The 19,309-nt window shown below is 42.4% G+C and overlaps 2 protein-coding genes across 3 annotated transcripts in view; one reads left to right on the top strand and one right to left on the bottom strand.

Annotated features, from left to right (window-relative positions):
- The window catches only part of ACACA (acetyl-CoA carboxylase alpha), a gene marked incomplete at both ends in the record, with an annotated part of 343,744 nt that overhangs the window by 291,935 nt on the left and 32,500 nt on the right, over positions 1–19,309 (bottom strand). The window lies entirely within an intron of this gene.
- LOC308274992 (uncharacterized protein C17orf78) overlaps positions 191–19,309 on the top strand; it is a gene marked incomplete at both ends in the record, with an annotated part of 21,457 nt that continues 2,338 nt past the window's right edge. Inside the window, 6 exons of the mRNA XM_080713008.1 lie at positions 191–248; positions 2,948–3,034; positions 5,530–5,775; positions 12,333–12,446; positions 15,214–15,338; positions 16,439–16,555. Coding sequence (XP_080569134.1) covers positions 191–248; positions 2,948–3,034; positions 5,530–5,775; positions 12,333–12,446; positions 15,214–15,338; positions 16,439–16,555 — 747 coding nt within the window. The remainder of the gene's footprint in view (positions 249–2,947; positions 3,035–5,529; positions 5,776–12,332; positions 12,447–15,213; positions 15,339–16,438; positions 16,556–19,309) is intronic.

Here is a 19,309-nt window from a genome sequence, read left to right as displayed (position 1 = left end):
CCCTCTCCAATCAGCTCTTTTCCTGGGTCTTCAAGAACTAAGACAAAATAATCAGGGTGGAACCAGACTCTCCCAGGGTGAAACTTGATTCCAGGGCAAGCGAAAGCAACTAGAGACAATGCTACAAGAGCTATGACATTTTAACAATTTTTGCAATGACTGCTCAAGCGAGGCTCAGGCTAACATGGATATGGATACCATCTTAGTCTTCACCCTAATCATTGCATCTTATGATTCCAACAAGAAAGGTAAGTACTTCTGTAGCCTAATATCATGGAAAACCCAAAGGGAGGCCTAGAAAGTATTTGGGGTTCCATCCTCTAGATGGGGATATAACCAGTACTCAGCAAGTGATACTTTCCAGAAATTATCCCAGGTATCCTCTTGCTCTAAACAGAACTGCAACCTACCCAACCCAGAAAGAACTGTTTCATGATGATAAGTCTTTACACAATACAATGCATTCTTCTGTCTTGCTTAAGCAACTAGCTTTAAAAGCTTTTTCAGCAGGGTGTGGTGGCACATGCTTGTAATCCCAGGACTTTGAAGGCTGAGACAGGAAGAACGCAGGTTTGTGGCCAACCTCAGCTACTTAGTGAGGTCCTCTACAACTTAGTGAGACCCTGTTTCTAAATAAAGAATAAAAAATAGGGCTGTAGGTATAGCTTGGAGGTAGAATGCTCCTGGGTTCAACCCCCAGTACCACAAGATAAATAAATAAGCCCTTTTACTCCCCCTTTTTTTTTCTTTTTATGGTAATAGAGATTGAACCAGGGACTTTCTACCTCCAAGCTATATCCTCAGCCCTATTTTATTTTTATTTTTATTTTTTTGGTGGTACTGGGGACGGAACCCAGGGGCCTTCTACCTCCGGGCTACACTCCGAGACCTATTTTATATTTTATTTGGAAACAGGGTCTCTTAAGACAATCCTCCTGTCTCCGCCTCCCAAGCACGGGGATTACAAGCGTGCGCCACCACGCCCAGCTTTATTTTTTATTTTAAAGCAGGGTCTCATTTAGTTTCAGAGGGCCTCACTAAATAGCTAAAGATAGCCACAAACCTGCAATCCTCTTTCAGCCTCCCAAGTATTGGGATTACAAGTGTAAGCCACCACAACTAGCTTAACTTTTTTGTTTTGAAATATGGTTTCTCTATGTTGTGGAGGGCCTTGCTAAATTGAGGATGGCCTCGAACCTGTGGTCCTCCTGTCTCAGTGTCCCGTTCCAAGTATTGAGATTATAGGCACGCATCACTACACCCTGCTTCATCATTATCTTTATGAGAGGGTACTCTCACTGTTTCAGTATTGTCCTTACCTAAGAGTCCTAAATTCACAACCCATCATAAGATGTTGCCTTCACTTCTTGTGAGTGTTCAGTGTGCCACCATTTCTAGCCGTTGACTGCTTATTTAAAATGTGATGTTTCAGAGTTTCCTAAACATTTCATCTTTAAAATTAGCTAGCCAGGCAGAGTGGTGCATTCCTGTAATCCCAGTACCTGGGAGGCTGAGACAGGAGGATCGCAGGTTCGCAGCCAGCCTCAGCTATTTAGTGGGGCCTTGTGCAACTTAGTGAAACCCTCTTTCAAAATAAAGAATTAAAAAAAAAATAGGGCTGGAGGTATAGGTCAGAGGTAGAATGCCCTGGATTCAATCCCCAGTACTGCAAAAAATAAAAATTAAATAAATAAATAAATAAAATAGGTCTGGGGGGATGTAGCTCAGAAATAGAATGGCCCTAAGCCGGGTGTGGTAGCACATGCTTGTAATCCCCGCGCTTGGGAGGCGGAGACAGGAGGATCACGCAGGTTCGAAGCCAGCCGCGCTGGCTGAAGAGATCCTGTTTCCAAACAAAAAAAGTATAAAATAGGTCTGGGAGTGTAGCCCAGAGGTAGAAGGGCTTCCAAGAACCCCAGTACCACAAAAAAAAAAAAAGAAAGAAAGAAAGAAAAGAAAAGAAAAAAGAAATAGAATGCCCCTGAGTTCAATCCCCAGTACCATTAAATAAATAAATAAATAAATAAATAAATAAATAATCAGAGTTAAGGAGTTAAGGCAGAATAACATAATATACAACTGTAACAAAATTTAACAAATTGGGAAAATTCTCATACCTTCTAAGTCATGGGCCAAAAAGCATAAATAACTATGACCTTTTTTTGCATTTTTATTTTTTTAATAATAATAATAGGATTTTATTAATAAGACTGAATATCTATGGAAGTTACATAAAAAAGTGGTAATTTCAATAATAGAGTCCATCCTTATACAAGTTAGCATTGCTAAATGGCAAAAAAAAAGGAGCCTTACATGAATTTTGTGTGTGAACTATATCAAGTGCTTAGAAGAAACTCTGGTAATAAAAAAACAATATTTTGTTAGTAAATATGTATGTCTGCCTAACTATGACCTTTGATTCTGTAGAAACCTATTGAGATACTATGTTCAAGGCCATATTTAATAAACTTTAAAAAGTTCTCTATAATACAGCAGGACCAAGAATGGTGGTGTATGCTTGTAATCTCAGTACTTGAGAGGCTGAGACAGGAGGATCACAGATTCATATCCAGCCTTAGAAACTTAATGAGAACTTTTTTTTGGTACTAGGGATAGAACCCAGGGGCATCTACCTCCGAACTATACCCCCAGCCCTTTTTTTTTTTTTAGTTTTATTTTGAAACAGGGTCTCACTAGATTGATGAGTTTTACTACTTGCTGAGCATATCCTCAAATCTACAATCCTCCTGTCTCAGCCGGCCACGTACTGAGATTACAAGCATGAGCCACCACTCCTAGCCTCGCTGTGTGTTTTCTAGAGTGTTTGATATCCCTACTTGCATATTTTATAAGCAAGAATGGACTTCTTTTTTTTGCAACTCCCTTCAGTGCCCAGAATTCTAACAAGTCCATGCACAGTCAATTCTGACCTTATTTCCCCCTCTAGACCTCAGAGCTAGCAACTGCCAAGTGGAACTGCTGCCTGGGCTCTTCCCAAAGGATGTGAGAAGCACCAGGGATTTGCTAATGCAAGGTAGGGAGTGAACCCTTTCTGGAAAATCACTTTTCCATTTGAATAAATTTTTATCTTTGAAAGAGGATTTGGGAGGCCGAGACAAGAGGATTGCAGGTTTAAGACTAGCTGTGACAACTTAGTGAAACCTTGTTTAAAATATAAAATAAAATAGGGTTGGGGGTGTAGCTGAGAGGTAGAATGCTCCTGAGTTCAATTAAACCCCAAGGAACAGCCAGGCGTGGTGGCGCACACTTGTAATCCCAGCATTTGAGAGGCTGAGACTGGAGGATCGCGGTTCGCGGACAGCCTCAGCTATTTAGTGAGGCCCTCTACAACTTAGTGAGGCCCTCTCTCAAAAAAAAAAAAAAAAAAAAAGAAGAAAAAATAGGGCAGGGTATGTAGCTCAGAGGTAGAATGCCCCTGGGCTCCAGCTTCCCAGACCCACAAGGATCACACACACACACAAAAAAGTGCTATCTCCTCCCCGCCCGGCCTGGTGGGTCTTCTTTCGACAATTTTTTTCTTTAATTTTATTTTGAATGCACACAGTAAAATATACAAATTTATAGTGAAAAGTAAGTCTCCTCCTTTTTTTAGCCAATCCATTTTTTAATTTTAAATTCTTGACATTACAGAACTAAAATGAAATTTGTTAACATTCCACTCTTACATTTCTTATCGACAAACAGAAATAAATCCATGAGCCAAAAAACCCAAAACGAAACTAAAAGCAGGGAAAAGCTTATAAAACTAAATATGGATCCCAGCATTAACAGCTGAACAGAGAATGTGAGTTTTTAAATTCTTAGCAGATGATAAAGTGTAGAAATTGAACACTTAGAAATTATTTAAAACCTGGAATCACTGGCCAGAAATTACACAGTTGGATCATGGGAAAACAGCAGAAGGGGGTTATGAGTGAACCTACGCTGTTCTAGCTGCACCCCATGCCCTTCTCAGAGGAAAGCCTGGCATTGATTAGATACTGGGCCAGACTAATACTGGCATCAGAGCCAGTGATAGTAACCTGCCTACCCGAAGAGCCTTCCACTGGGCTGGCAATTTTGATCTGGGCCCCGGACATCTGGCGGATCTCATTAATGTTGGCGCCTTGGCACCTGATTATACAGCTGGTTAAGTTATTTGGAATGGTGAGTTCATGGGTGGTTTGAGTAAATGCATCCAAACTTGCCCAATAGCCTTTCACATCTGGAGAGCTGGAGTCAATTCCAGTGAATCCGGTCCCCGCCGTGCATCATGGCATATCTTTTTTAAAGATATGTATCCCTTTCACTATGTGTGGTGGTGGATCCCTGTAATCTCAGTAATTGGGAGACTGAGAGAGGAAAATTTCAGATTTGAGGCCAGCCTCAGCAAATTGATCCTGTTTTAAAATAAAAAAAATAGCCGGGCGTGGTGGCGCACGCTTGTAATCCCCGCACCTGGGAGGCGGAGACAGGAGGATCGCGGAGGTTTGAAGCCAGCCACGCTGGCTTAAGAGACCCTGTTTCCAAATAAAAATATAAAATAGGTCTGGGAGTGTAGCCCGGAAGTAGAAGGGTGTTATCCCCGGTACCACCAAAGGAAAAAAAAAAAAAAAAAAAAAGCCAGGTACTGGTACTATCCCAGAGGCCAAGACAGTAGGATCACAGATTCATGACCACTTAATGAGGCCACTCAGCAAGCACTTAGTGATCAGCAACTTAGCAAGACACTATTTCAAAATAAAAAATAAGAGCAGGGCTTGGTGGCGCATACTTGTAATCCCAGTACTTGGGAAGCTGAGACAGTAGGATCATAGTCTGCGGACAGCCTCAGCTACTTAGTGAGGCCCTTTGCAACTCAGCGAGACCCTGTTTCAAATTAAAGAATAAAAAATGGGTCTGGAGGTGTATGTAGCTCAGGGGCAGAATGACCCTGGGTTTCATCCCCAGTACTGCAAAATAAATAAATATAAGAAAATAAAAAATAAAATATGGCTGGTAGTGTAGCTCAGAAATAGACCTCCCCTTGGGTTCAATCCTCAGTAAAACAAACAAACAAACAAACAAAAACAAATAAATAAATGGGCTGGGGGTGTAGCTCAGAGGTAAAATCCCCTGAGTTCAATTCCCAGTACCATAAAATAAAATACATTTTCCCCTAAAGGCTTTCTGAAAGCTAATTGTTAAATTGACTTATTACCTAAAGCATACCTATATAAATCAAACACGGGGATTACAAAAGAGGAGGCAGCACCTAATCCTCTCTGCATTAAAAAAAAAAAAACAATCCATGAGCATATCTCTGTATTGAATTTACTGCAGTCACCTATCTGCACAGGCCCCATAGCAGGAAGAAAGAAAAGCAGGATTTGCACATTTAGAACTGCAAACGCATCCCGATGGAGAGGTGAGCTGAGAGAGGGGACGGTGCAGCAGTGGAGTTTGACAGGGGCCTGAGTGGTAGTGGGCTACCTGAGCACTGTTCAGATTAAGAACAAGCTTCATTTGTCTCTCTGGCTCTTCTTCCAGAAACTCACATAGAAACCAAAAGGGCCACATTCACCCAAAATTGGACTATAGCTACCCTTCAGTGCCTTGGCTCTGGGAGCAAAGTGAGAGTCAACCTTGTGTATTCAGAGGGAAGGCCAGAGGTCAAGCGCATTTTGAAGAACCTGAGAATCATTGCTGCTCCCCATAGAAACAGCTCTGCTCCTCCAAGCTGTCACTTATTCCCCACGTCCACGACTCAGACTGGATCCCTTCTAACAGGCAAAGGTGAGTTTAGAAAAGGAGATGAAGTCGGCACTAACTTAGTTGACGGAGGCTGGTGTTTATTAGCAGCTAAAGCTATGTCCTCTCTCAGAATCAATTTTCCAATCTCTAGGGTCCCTTCTAGCAATGGTATCCTGTGATTTTCATATGATCATCATTTTTGGTGGTCATTTTGTGTGTGTGTGTGTGTGTGTGTGTGGTACTGGGGTTCCTGGAAATCCTTCTACTCCGGGCTACACTCCCAGACCTATTTTATACTTTTTATTTGGAAACAGGGTCTCTTAAGCCAGCAAGGCTGGCTTCGAACCTGTGCAATCCTCCTGTCTCTACCTCCCAAGCACAGGGATTACAAGCATACGCCACTACGCCCGGCATGGTGGGTCTTCTTTGGACAATTTTTTTTCTTTAATTTTATTTTGAATGCACACAGTAAAATATACAAATTTATAGTGAAAAGTAAGTCTCCTCCTACTCCTGTCTTTCAGTCTTTGTTCTCTATCCCCAAGGGAATAACTATTTAAAATTACTCTATTTCCCTCTAGAGATACTATAAGCATGTATGAATGAACATATATATTTTTTAACTGAGGATGGAACCCAGGGGCATTCTACCTCCAAGCTGCAGCCTAGTTAGTCCTATTTTGTGTGTGTGTGTGTGTGTGTGTGTGTGTGTGTGTGTGTGTGTGTGTGAATTGAACTCAGCACCAAAAAAAACTCTACCTCTGAGCCACACACCCAGTCTGATTTTTTATTATTTATGTATGTATGTATTTATTTATTTAATGGTGCTGGGGATGGAATCCAGGGGTATTCTACCTCAAAGATACTCTACCAGCCCTATTTTTTTATTCTTTATTTTGAAACATGGTCTCACTGAGTTGCAAAGGACCTCACTAAGTAGCTAAGGCTGTCCACAAACTGATTCTCCTGTCTCAGCCTCCCGAATGCTAGGATTATAAGCATGTGCCACCACACCTGTTTGTTCTTTATTTTGAAACAGAGTCTCTCATAAGTTGCGGAGGGTCTCACTAAGTAGTAGCTGAGGCTGCCTGCAAAGCACTATCCTCCTGTTTTAGCCTCCCAAATGCTGGAATTACAAGCATGTGCCACCATGCCTGGCTCAGTTTTTTATTCTTTATTTGGAAACAGGGTCCCACTAAGTTGCAGAGAGCCTCCTCACTAAGTAGTTGAGGCTGACTGTGAACCTGTAATCCTCCTGCCTTAGCCTCCCAAGTACTGGTATTACAAGCGTGCGCCGCCGCCCCGGCTTAAACAAGTATTTTATTTTGAGGTACTAGGGGTTGAACTTAGGGGAGCTCTACCACTGAGCTACATTCCCAGTCCTTTTATTTATTTATTATTTATTTTTTAATTTTTTTTTTTGCAGTACTGAAGATGGAACTCAGGGGCATTCTACCTTGGAGCCACACCCTCAGCCCTGTTTTTTATTTTTTATTTTGAAACAGGGTCTTACTGAGTTGCAGAGGGGCTCACTGAGTAGCTGAGGCTGTCCGCAAATCACGATCCTCCTGTCTCAGCCTCCTGACTGCTGAGATTGCAAGTGTGTGCCAACACGCCCGGCTCAGCCCTTTTATTTTGAGACAAGGTCTCACTGAGTTGCCAAGGCTGGCCTTGAACTTGCAATATTCTTGCCTCAGCATCCCAAGTAGCTATTTATTCTACTACTTCTCTGTTGATGGATATTTTGGTGGTTTCCAGTCTTTTGTAAATACAAATAATGCTGCAAGTAATGACCCTATACATTCTTCCTGTATATGTACAATTTATTAAGAATATAAATTCCAAGGAGCAGAATTACTGTATGAAAAGTGTGATAGAAGCTGGGTGAGTGGCACATGCCTATAATTCTAGTGCTTGCGAGGCTAAGACAGGAAAATCACAGGAGGTTCGAGGCCAACCTCAGAAACTTAGTGAGACTCCGGTTCAGATTAAAAAATAAAAAAGAGGCCGGGTGTGGTGGCACACACTTGTAATCCCAGCATTCGGGAGGCCGAGACCGGAGGATCGCAGTTCGCCAACAGCCTCAGCTACTTAGTGAGGCTCTTTGCAACTCAGTGAGACCCTATTTCAAAAATAAGAAAAGAGCCAGGTATGGTGGCATGCACTTGTAATCCCAGCATTTGGGAGGCTGAGACAGGAGGATCACGGTTCACAGCCAGCCTCAGCTACTTAATAAGGCCCTTTGCAACTCAGTGCGACCCTGTTTCAAAATAAAGAGTAAAAAATAGGGCTGGCGGTGTAGCTTGGAGTTCCCCATTAACAGGCAGGCAGTCTCTTAGAAGTACTTCTATATTCCTAGAAAAAATAAAACATGACACTTTAGAGAAACTTGGGGATTCACAAGCAGAATAATGGGGAAAAACTTTTAAAAACTAGAGATTGGGAAATATGTGAATGTTTGCTCAGGATGTAGTCCAGGTGTAGTAAATTATATATCACCACATAACTTGAATGTTGCATTCCCTTTTCAAAACTCTACCAGCTGGGCATGGTGGCACACACTTATAATCTCAGTATCTGGGAGTGAGACAGGAGGATCGTGGTTTGCGGACAGCCTTAGCTATTTAGTGAGGCCCTTGGCAACTCAGTGAGACCCTGTTTCAAAATAAAGAATAAAAAGTAGGGGTGGGAGTGTAGCTCAGAGTTCAAATGCTCCTGGGTTCCATCCCCAGTACTGGGGAAAAAAAAATAAAAACACTCTACCAGCACTGATTATGTAAGAGAAAAACTCTTAAAAACTCAAAACTCTTTAGCAGGAGTTGAGGCTTTCAGCCACTCAGTGTCAGTTTGCTTTATCTTAACATGGGTCGCCTTGCTTGAGTCCAGGGCAGCAGTGATAAGGGAATAGTGGACTTAGGTAATTTTGGAATCTACAGTGCTCTGGGTGCTTGGAATGTAGGACTGTACACTGTGGGGCTCTGGGAAATTAAGGACATTCGTTCTTAGAAATTCTGGACAAGGAAAGTTGGGAGGTTAAAGGTGGAGTGAGATGCCAAAGATCAATCTGACCCAATTAAAAAGCTTACCTTGAGGAAGCCTCCCAGCCTTCCTTCATGCCATGGTTACTGGTTCTAAGAATTAGAGTTTGAGCTAGTACCCTCTACTATTTGAGTCATGAGGAGACTAAAGGGACGTCTGTGAGTTAGTCTGGGGAGTCTAATCAGCATTCACCAGACATTTCCATGAAACTACAATGATGAATCCCAGCCAACTAGCTTATGAATGGACTTTTGAAACAAAACCTCTTTGATAAGTTTGAAACTGCCTGTTCTGAATTTAAACTCACATTGAGTACCAGGATGTGATAGATCTCAAATAAGATAAATACAAAAATTAGGTAAATGGTGAAACTTAAGAAGTCATATAAAAGCCTGACATGGTGATACATGCTTGGAAACCCAATACTTAGGAGGCTGAGACAGGAGAATCGCAGGTTTGAAGCTGGCTTCAGCTACTTAGTGAGGCCCTCCACAATTTATTGAGTCTGGGTTTCAAAATGAAGAATAAAAAATAGGACTGGGAATGTAGCTCAGAGGTAGAATTCCCCTGGGTTCCATCTCCAATACTGAAAAAAATTTTAAAAAGAAAGTTATTTAATTTCCCCATCACTCAATTTCTACATTATCCATTTAATAAATTTGTATTTTTAAAAATCTCCTTAAGCCAGGCACAGTGGCACATACCTGTAATCCCAGTATTTGGGGAGTCGAGACAGTAGGATTACAGGTTTAAGGCCAGCAACACATGGTAATTTAGTGAGACCCTGCTTAAAAAAAAAAAAAAAAAGAGCCTGGAGATATAGTTCAGAGGTAGAATGCCCTTAAATTCAATCTCTAGTACCACCAAAAATATTTTTTCCTTAAATTGGGGTATTATTCAAATATATTTAGCTAAAGAAAAGCTAATATTGCAATTCCATCATCACTGGGATAAAAAGTGTTTGTGTTACAAACCTACTCCATCTTGATGCTCAGTTACCTAACAGATGAGCTACCAGTATGGATGGACATTAATTTGGAAAGTAGACAGAACTGAAAATATACTGCCAAAGCCTGCATGTAATAGACTTTGTTCCCAGGAGGCAGGAACACCTGCCATGGTGAAATACCATTATTCCTGTGGTTAGAGAGCAGAGTTCTATTTAAAGAGACCATCTCGACATTTTCCCTCCTCTTTCAATCATAATACCACTCCCTTTGCAAAGTGTTTTCATACCTGCTTTCTCATTTTTGTTTCTTTCTTTTTCTTTCCTTCCTCCTTTCTTTTTGTTTGTTTGTTTCTTTTATTTATTTTGAAACAAGGTTTCACTGAGTTGCAAAGAGCCTCACTAAGTAGCCAAGGCTGTCCTTGAACTGCATCCTCCTGTCTCAGCCTCCCAAATGCTGGGATTACAAGTGTGTACCACCAAGCCCAGCTTATTCTTTATTTTGAATTGAAAAGGGGCTCACTAAGTAGTAGCTGAGGCTGTCTGCGAACTGTGATCCTCCTGTCTCAGCCTCTCAAATGCTGGGATTACAAGCATGCACCGAGAGGCCCGGTTTATTCTTTTGTTTTGTTTGTTTGTTTGTTTGTCTTGGTGGGCTATATTCCCAGACCTCTTTTATATTTTAATTGGAAACAGGGTATCATTAAGTTGCTGAGAGCCTCACTAAGTAGCTGAGGCTGGCTTCAAGCTGTGGAATCCTCCTGTCTCAGCCTCCCAAGCACGGGGATCACAAGCGTACGCCACCACTCTTGGCTTATTCTTTATTTTGAAACAGGGTCTCACTGAGTTGTGGAGGGACTGGCTAAGTAGCTGAGGCTGGCTGCAAACCTGTGATCCTTCTGTCTTAGCCTCCCAAGTACTGGATTTACAAGTGTGTGCCACCACACCCTTCTTTCTCATTTGGATTTCTGCAATAGCCTCCTAGCAAGTTATCCTGTTTCTGCCCTTTCTCCCCATCCCACAGTCTATTTCCAACACAGCAGTCCACCAATCTATTAAAACAAAGCTATCATCTGAGAGGGTGGCACATTCCTGTAATCCCAGTACTTGAGAGGCTGAAACAGGGGAACACAGATCAAGGACAGCCTCATCAAGTAGTGATGCTCTCATCAACCTAGTGAGACACGTTCAAACTAAAAATAAAATAGGGCTAGAGGTATAGCTCAGAGGTAAAATCCCCCTGGGTTCCATCCCCAGTATCACCACTCCCTAAAAAAAATTTCTGCTCAGAACTTTGCAATAGATTCCCATTTCAGTCAAAATAAAAATCAAAGATGGGCATTGTAGGCCATAAGTGATACAAGCTGTGTCCTTTGGGTCTTCACCTCCTGCAGCTATCCCCCTGGTCCACTCACTCCATGCTATATCACAGTTCTCCTTGCTTTGCCTCTGAAATGTAACATGCTAGACGGCTTGGTCACTGTCCTATCTGTCTAGGTTGCACTTCTCCAGGCTTCTGCTTGGTGAGTCCTCCACCTCCTTCCAGTCTTGGATCAATTCTCACCTCCTCTAAGAGATTTGCCATATATACACCACAGGTTGCCCAGCTATTGCCCATCTGCTCCCCTCAGATTGCTCCGATACATTGCTCTAGGTTAATTTTTGAGTAGCAATTATCTCCTAATATACCATAAAGTGTGTTATATTCATTGCTATCTGTACCTCCATCCTGTTCCCAGCCCTCCCACCTCTTTGTCTGCTCTCTTGCTAGAAGGTATCCACCTGATAAACACAAAATACTGAAGCAGTGCCTGGCACATAATAGGCATTCTTTTTGTTGTTGTTGTTGTTGTTGTTGTTTTTGCAGTACTGTGGATTGAACCCAGGGCATTCTACCTCCAATCTACACCCCCACCCGCATTTTTTTATTCTTTATTTTGAAACAGGGTCTCACTAAGTTGCAAAGGGCCTCACTAAGTAGCTGAGGCTGGCCACAAACCTGTGATCCTCCTGTCTCAGCCTCCCAATCGCGGGGATTACAAGCGTGCGCCACCACGCCCAGCGGACATTCATTTTTGAACATTTGCTGAATGAGTAAAATTGGGAAGTGTGTGAAGCTGCTTGGACTTCTCATTTTCCAGCTCCTCTTGCTTCTGTGTATCCCCCCCTTAGAATAATTGACTTAAGACTCCGCTAAAGAGACTTGCAGCCGTCATTCGAGAAGCAAACTATAATATTTTACATTCTTCCTTGGACTTTGGAACCATCTTTATTAAGGAAGGAAACTTTCACCAGAGTTACACCCTCCATATTTATTATTATGGCCTTCAGAATGATAGGCAAACAAGATACGGTTTAATCCTTTACTCTGATCCTATGTTAGTCAAAGGCCCCATGGAAATTTAATCCATAACTTTTCTTACTGACATCCATAATTCTCATTGACTCTTGGCATTATTTTATGCCTACACCCTAAACCTATGGACAGATAGGTCAATGGGGCTACAATTAGAATATCAGGTGAGTAGAGCTAGGGTTCTGTCAGGCAGAATCAAAGGTAAGAGAAAGCTTTCCCCTCAAGTTGTCTTTTCATTGTATCTTTCTTCTCTTACAGCTTTTTTACCGGGGCTCTCCCAATGTAAATTCTACCCCGTGGTGGCTTCATCAAAGGCTTTGCCCAGCTCTGCAACCCCGGGGAATAAAGAAGGAGAAGCAACCACAAGTACTGGTGACTTTTTAAATCCTTCAACACAAGGTACAGAATAAGTAAGGGCACAAAATAAGAAAGAAAAATAAAGATCTTTAGCTCCAGCATTAATTGGTATCTCCTGAAATTTTTCCAAAGATTGAGAAGTTAGAGTTTCCATTAGAAAATCATTCCATTTTTTTATGAAAAAAATAGCTTCTCTGTTAAAAAAAAAAAAAAAAGGTCCCAGAAATGTCTGTAGTTTGACACCGTCAATATCCTTCACCTCCACACAAGTAAGCTCGTCTTGTAGCCAGATTTGGGGACAGAATAAGTCATATCCATGTGGCAGGTAATTCTAGCCATTGCATGGGTAGATGGGTAATATTTAAATACTAAGAAGCTGGGTGTATTCATTTTGAGTCACCCCTCCATGCCAGTCTGGGATGGAGCTGTATTTCTATTTTCTATATTTCTATCTTTTAATAAACTTCTTTAAACCTTCAAAAATAAATACTAAGAAGCTAAGCGTGGTGGCCCACACCTGTAATCCAAGTACTTGGGAGGCTAAGACAGGATGATAGCAGGTTTATGATCGGGGACCGAAGGAGGATCCTCAGCCTCAGTCAGGCCTTCCACAACTTAGTGAGACCCTATTACAAAATAAATTATAAACAGGGCTGGAGGTAGAATTTCTCTGGGTTCAATCCCTAGTATCCCCCCCATAGATGTGTGTGTGTGTATATATATATATATATATATATATATATATATAATATTTTCATCTTCATTGTTTTTAGAATTAGCCTCACTAAATTGACCAGGACTCAAATTCTGTAAAATTAGAGTTTGGGTTTGAGATTAACAATAACAAAAAGGATATGAGTCATTTGCCCCAGATATGTTTTCTGACCCAGAAACAATACCAGTTCACCTTTGTTACTCCTATACACCTCAAAAACCAAGAAAACCAGTCATGGTGGCACACATCTGTAATCCTAGTACTTGGGAGGCTGAAACAGGAGGATTGTGTTTGAAGCCAGCCTCAGAAACTTAGCAAGACTCTCAACCACTTAGTAAGACCCTGTTTCAAAATTAAAAAAAAAAAAAAAATGCCCCTGGGTTCAATAACCAGCACCATTAAAAAAAAAAAAAAAAAAAAAAAAAAAAGCCCAGCATGGTGATACATGCTTGTAATCCCAGCATCTCTGCATTAGGGAGGCTGAGGCAAGAGGATCAAGGTACACAGCCAGCATCAGTTACTTAGTGAGGCCTGCAACTTTGCTTAATTTGCAACTCAGTGAGACCTGTTTTAAAATAAAGATAGGACTGGGGGTGTAGCTTGAAGGTAGAATTACCCTGGGTTCCATCCCCAGTGCCACACACACACACACACACACACACACACACACACACACACACAAAGATACATATAAAAAAGGTGGCTGGGATTTTGGAAACCAGTCGAGACCCACAAAAAAAAAAAAAAAAAGGTGACTGGGAGCCACATGTGATGACACACACTTGTAATCCCAACATTTGGGAGGCTGAGACAGGAGGATCGCGGTTTGTGGACAGCCTCAGCTACTATTTAGTAAGGCCCTTTGCAACTCGGTAAGACCCTGTTTCTAAATAAAAAATATAGGGCTGGGGGTATAGCTCAGAGGTAGAATGCCTCTGGGTTCCATCCTCAGTACCACAAAAAAAAAAAAGAAAGAAAGAAAGAAAGAAAGAAAGAAAGAAAGAAAGAAAGAAAGAAAGGAAAGATGGTGGCTGAGCTTGCTGATGCACGCTTGTAATCCCAGCACTTTGGAGGCTGAGACAGTAGGATCCAGGTTCGAGCCAGCCTCAGCTACTTAGTGAGGCCTTCTGCAACTTAGTGAGACCTTGATTCAAAATAAAGAATAAAAAATCAGGCTGGGGGTGTTGCTTGGAGAATGCCCCTGAGTTCCATCCCTAGTACTGCATAAAAGAAAAAGAAAAGGTGATTTCTTATCCCATACACGTATCAGAGAAAATGGGGAACGGCCCTGAGACAGAAAGATAAATTTTGAAATCTTGTGCACCCAAGCCTTTTCCTTCCCTGGGAACAGTTTAAGAATCAGCCTTATGTGACTATGGAAAAATCCCAATCCAGGGAAGTGACTCACTGAGCAGAAGCTCCAAAGAGGTTAAAGAGCCCATGATGCCCACCCTACTCCTGGTTCTGTGCCTGAAATGGAAATACAGGTTCTGCTTCTGAGTCAGGCAGGCCCTTATATTAGTCTGTGAGCCAGGAGGACTTTAAGTGTTTAGAGTCAATCTCCGATGGGCGTGGTAGCACATACCTCTAATCCTAGTACTTGGGAAGCTAAAACAGGAGGATCACAGTTTCCAGGCCAGCCTCAGCAATTTGGTGAGACCCTGTTTCAAAACAAAACCTGAAAAAGGCTGGGGGTGTAGTTCAGAAGAAGAATTTTGTCCCTGGGTTCAATCCCCAGTACAAAATAACAAATAAAAAGCTGGGCGTGGTGGTGCACACTTGTAATCCTAGCATTTGGGAGGCTGAGACAGGAGGATCGCACAGGTTCGAAGCCAGCCTCAGCTACTTAGAGAGGCTCTCAGCAACTCAGTGAGACCCTGTTTCCAAATAAAATATAAAATAGGTCTGGGAGTATAGCCCGGAGGTAAAAAGCCCCTGGGTTCCATTCCTGGTACCACAAAAATAAATAAATACTAAAATAAAATAAAGAAAAAATAAAGAAAGGGTGAATCTCCTCCTTTGCTCAAATTCTTTATTTTCCTTTTCCATCCCTTTCTCTTCTTTTAGGCACAGATGAGAACCTACAAAAGAGGCAGAAATGGAGTATTGTGGTCAAATTTCTAATTGCGGCCACACTGCTGATCAGTGGAATTGTCATTACAGTATTTGTCATTTTTGAAGTCCCATGTCCAGTAAGTTTGCTGATGTACTGGGCCACTAAACTTGATCTATAAAGACTTCTTTCTGTTCCAGAGTCAGGGTGGCATAATAAGAAAAGCACAGACTTTGGAGTTTGAGCAGATCTGCCACTCACATTCACTAGCTGAGTGGTTTGGGGACAACCATCTGGCTTCTCCAAGCTCATCTACCTCATCTGTAAAATAGGACTGTTGATATTTTCCTCACATGTGCTTATGAGGGTTAACTGAAATCCAGTGTGAGGCACCTGGCTTACAATAGGTGCTTGCTGAGTGTGGGTTCCTTCCTCTGCTGTGCTTAGTCATTCTCTAGGAAGGCTTCTTTCTGTCTTTATTTTTATTTTTGTAGAACTGGGGGTGGAACCTAGGGGCATTCTACCTCCGAGCTGCACCCCCAGCCCTATGCTTTTTTTTTTTTTTTTTTTTTGGTGGTACTGGGGTTCCTGGAAGCCCTTCTACCTCCGGGCTACACTCCCAGACCTATTTTTACATTTTTATTTGGAAACAGGGTCTCCTAAGCCAGCGCGCGGGGCTGGCTTCGAACCTGCGCGATCCTCCTGTTTCTGCCTCCCAAGTGCGGGGATTACAAGCGTGCGCCACCACGCCCGGCATAGCCCTATGCTTTTATTCTTTATTTTGAAACAGTCTCACTAAGTCGTAGAGGTCCTCACTAAGTAGCTTAGGCTGGCCTCCAACCTGCAATCCTCCTGTCTCAGTCTCCCAAGTACTGGGATTATAAATCTGCACCACCAAGCCTGGCCTGGAAGTTTACTTCTAACGTCACCCCACCCCCAGGATTTCCAGCTGGGTACGATGATGACACACATCTGTGACCCCAGTACTTGGGAGGCTGAGACAGGAAGGTTATAGGTAAGAGGCCAATCTTGGCAATTTAGTGAAACCCTGTTTCAAATTAGAAAATAAAATAAGGCTGGTGGTGTAGCTTGGAGATAGAAGGGTTCTGGTCATTTACCAGTATCACAAGGGAAAAAGAAAGAAAAAGATTTCCCTCAAATGGCCTGACATGAGGTTTGGAAGATAATCAAATGTTTATAAGCCACTGAAGTTAATGCCGGTCATTCTTCTCCCTTCAGAGTCTATGCCGAGGAGCCAGAAGGCTATGTCAATGTCAGTGGTTGTGGAGAAGGCAAAGGAAAGGAGACCAGCCACCTGGGACAGCTGAATTCCAGCCCAACTCTCAGCCTGAGAAGGGAAGTATTCTCTATGGTTTATGCCATTTGTTTAAAAAATATAGAATTAGCTGGGCGTGGTGGCACACACTTGTAATCCCTGCATTCAGGAGGCTGAGACCTGAGGATCTTAGACAGTCTCAGCTACTTAATGAGGCCCTTGTGACTCAGTGACACCCTGTTTCAAAATAAAGAAAAAAAAATAGGGCAGGGGGTATAGCTCGGAGGTCAAATGCCCCTGAGTTCCATCCCTAGACCACCCCACACACAAAATAGAATTAACATAAAAGTGCTAGGAGGCAGGGAGCTGCTTCAGTTATAAGCAAATGTGGGCAATTTCTTTCTTTTTTTTTTTTTTTGTGGTTCTGGGAATGGAACCCAGGAACATTTGACCTCCGAGCTATACCCCCTGCCCTATTTCTTTCTTTCTTCCTTTCTTTCTTTCTTTCTTCCTTCCTTTCTTTCTTTCTCTTTCTTTCTTTTGGTGGTACTGGGGTTCCTGGAAACCCTTCTACCTCCGGGCTACACTCCCAGATCTATTATATACTATACCCCCTGCCCTATTTATTTATTTATTTATTTATTTCTCTCTTTTGGTGGTACTGGGGTTCCTGGAAACCATTCTACCTCCGGGCTACACTCCCAGATCTAATTATATATATATATATATATAATTTTTTTTTTTGCAGGTCTGGGGATGGAATCCAGAGGCATTTGGCCTCCAAGCTACAGCCCCTGCCCAATTTTTTATTCTTTACTTTGAAACAGGGTCTCACTGAGTTGCGGAGGGCCTCACTAAGTAGCTGAGGCTGTCTGCGAACCGCGATCCTCCTGTCTCAGCCTCCCAAATGCTGGGATTACAAGCATGCAGCACCACGCCTGGCTTCTATTTTATATTTTTTATTTGGAAACGATCTCTTAAGCCAGCGAGGCTGGCTTCGAACCAGCGCGATTCTCCTGTCTCCGCCTCCCAAGCTTGGGGATTATAAGCGTGCACCACCATGCCCGGCTTATTTTATTTTTTAATTTGGAAACAGTGTCTCACTACGTTGCTGAGAGCCTAAGTGGCTGAGGCTGGCTTTGAACCTGAGATCCTCCTGTCTCAACGTCCAAAGTACTGGAATTTCAAGTGTGCACCACCACACTTGGCTCAGGAACCTTATTTAAGATTTTTTTTTTCCTAGACAGTGTCTCTGTCTCAGTATGTTGCCCAGGCCAGTCTTGAACTCTTGAGCAAGTGATGACCTGCCTCAGTCTCCTGAGTATTACAGATGCATAACACTGTGCCTGACTTATTTTTAAGATTTTTTTTTGGGGGGGTGGTACTGGGGTTCCTGGAAGCCCTTCTACCTCCGGGCTACACTCCCAGACCTAGTTTTACATTTTTATTTGGAAACGGTCTCCTAAGCCAGCATGCACGGCTGGCTTCGAACCTGCGCGATCCTCTGGTCTCTGCCTCCCAAGCACGGGGATTACAAGCGTGTGTCACCACGCCTGGCTCTTTTTAAGATTTTTTTTAAAAGCTCTCTAAGTAGAGGTGGATTTACTGTGAAATTAATGATGCTTAAACTTCAAGACCCAAAGACCTTTTCCAAAGGCTTACTTCAGATTTTGCATTTTTTAAATTTGTATTCTTTTTTTCTTTAAGAAGTTTCCCCCCCCCTTTTTTTTTTTTTTTTTTTTTTACGATACTGGGGATGGAACTCAAAAGCATTCTACCTCCAAGCACTACCCCCAGTCCTATTTTTTATTCTTTATTTTGAAACAGGTTCTCACTGAGTTACAAAGGGCTTCACTAAGTAGTAGCTGAGGCTGTCTGAGAACCGCGATCCTCCTGTCTCAGCCTCCCAAATGCTGGGATTACAAGCGGACGCCACCATGTTCCCCCAAATTTTAAGAACCTTGGGTCCACAACAAATGTGTCCATTCCTATCTCTATGTAACTCTTACACACAGCAAAATTTAGTACCACCACATTTGAAAACAGTTTGAAGACTTGGCAAAGCAACTTTCTTCTTCCTTCTTTTTGGGTTTCCCAACAAGATTATAATTTATTTTGTGTGTGTGTGTGGTACTAGGGGTGAAACCCAGGAGCTTTTCTACCTCCGGGCTACACTACCAGACCTATTCTATATTTTATCTGGAAACAGGGTCTCACTAAGTTGCTGAGAGCCTCACTAAGTAGCTGAGGCTGGCTTCAAACCTGTGCGATCCCAAGCGTGGGGATTACAAGTGTGCGCCACCATGCCCAGCAACAAGATTATAATTTAATAGTGCCCTGTGTTGTCTGAAACAGATACTGGAACAGCATTGCTGCCTTGAGTACAATTTCACACCAGTAGTTCCCTAGCCTTTAAATACTAGAAATTGCTAGAGTGTATAAACTGTGTTAATGATAAGTATTGATCTATTAGCCGGGCGTGGTGGCACACCCTTGCGATCCTAGCATTTGGGAGGCAGAGACAAAAGGATTACGATTTGTGGGCAGCCTCAGCTACTTAGTGAGGCCCTGTGCAACTTAGTGAGACCTTGTTTCAAAAATAAAGAATAGCCAGGCGTGGTGGTACATGCTTGTAATCCCTGCACTTGGGAGGCGGAGACAGGAGGATCGCGCAGGTTGGAAGCCAGCCTTGCTGACTTAAGAGACCCTGTTTCCAAATGAAAATATAAAATAGGTCTGGGACTGTAGCTCGGAGGTAGAAGGATTCCATCCCCAGTACCACCAAAAAAGAATAAAAAAATAGGGCAGAGGGTGTAGCTCGGAGGTCGAATGCC

The sequence above is a fragment of the Muscardinus avellanarius genome (genome assembly GCF_963383645.1).
Source record: "Muscardinus avellanarius genome assembly, chromosome: 16".
Taxonomy (NCBI): Eukaryota; Metazoa; Chordata; class Mammalia; order Rodentia; family Gliridae; genus Muscardinus; species Muscardinus avellanarius.
The sequence above is the reverse complement of the archived record's forward strand: the minus strand, read 5'-3'. Positions and strand labels throughout refer to the sequence as shown.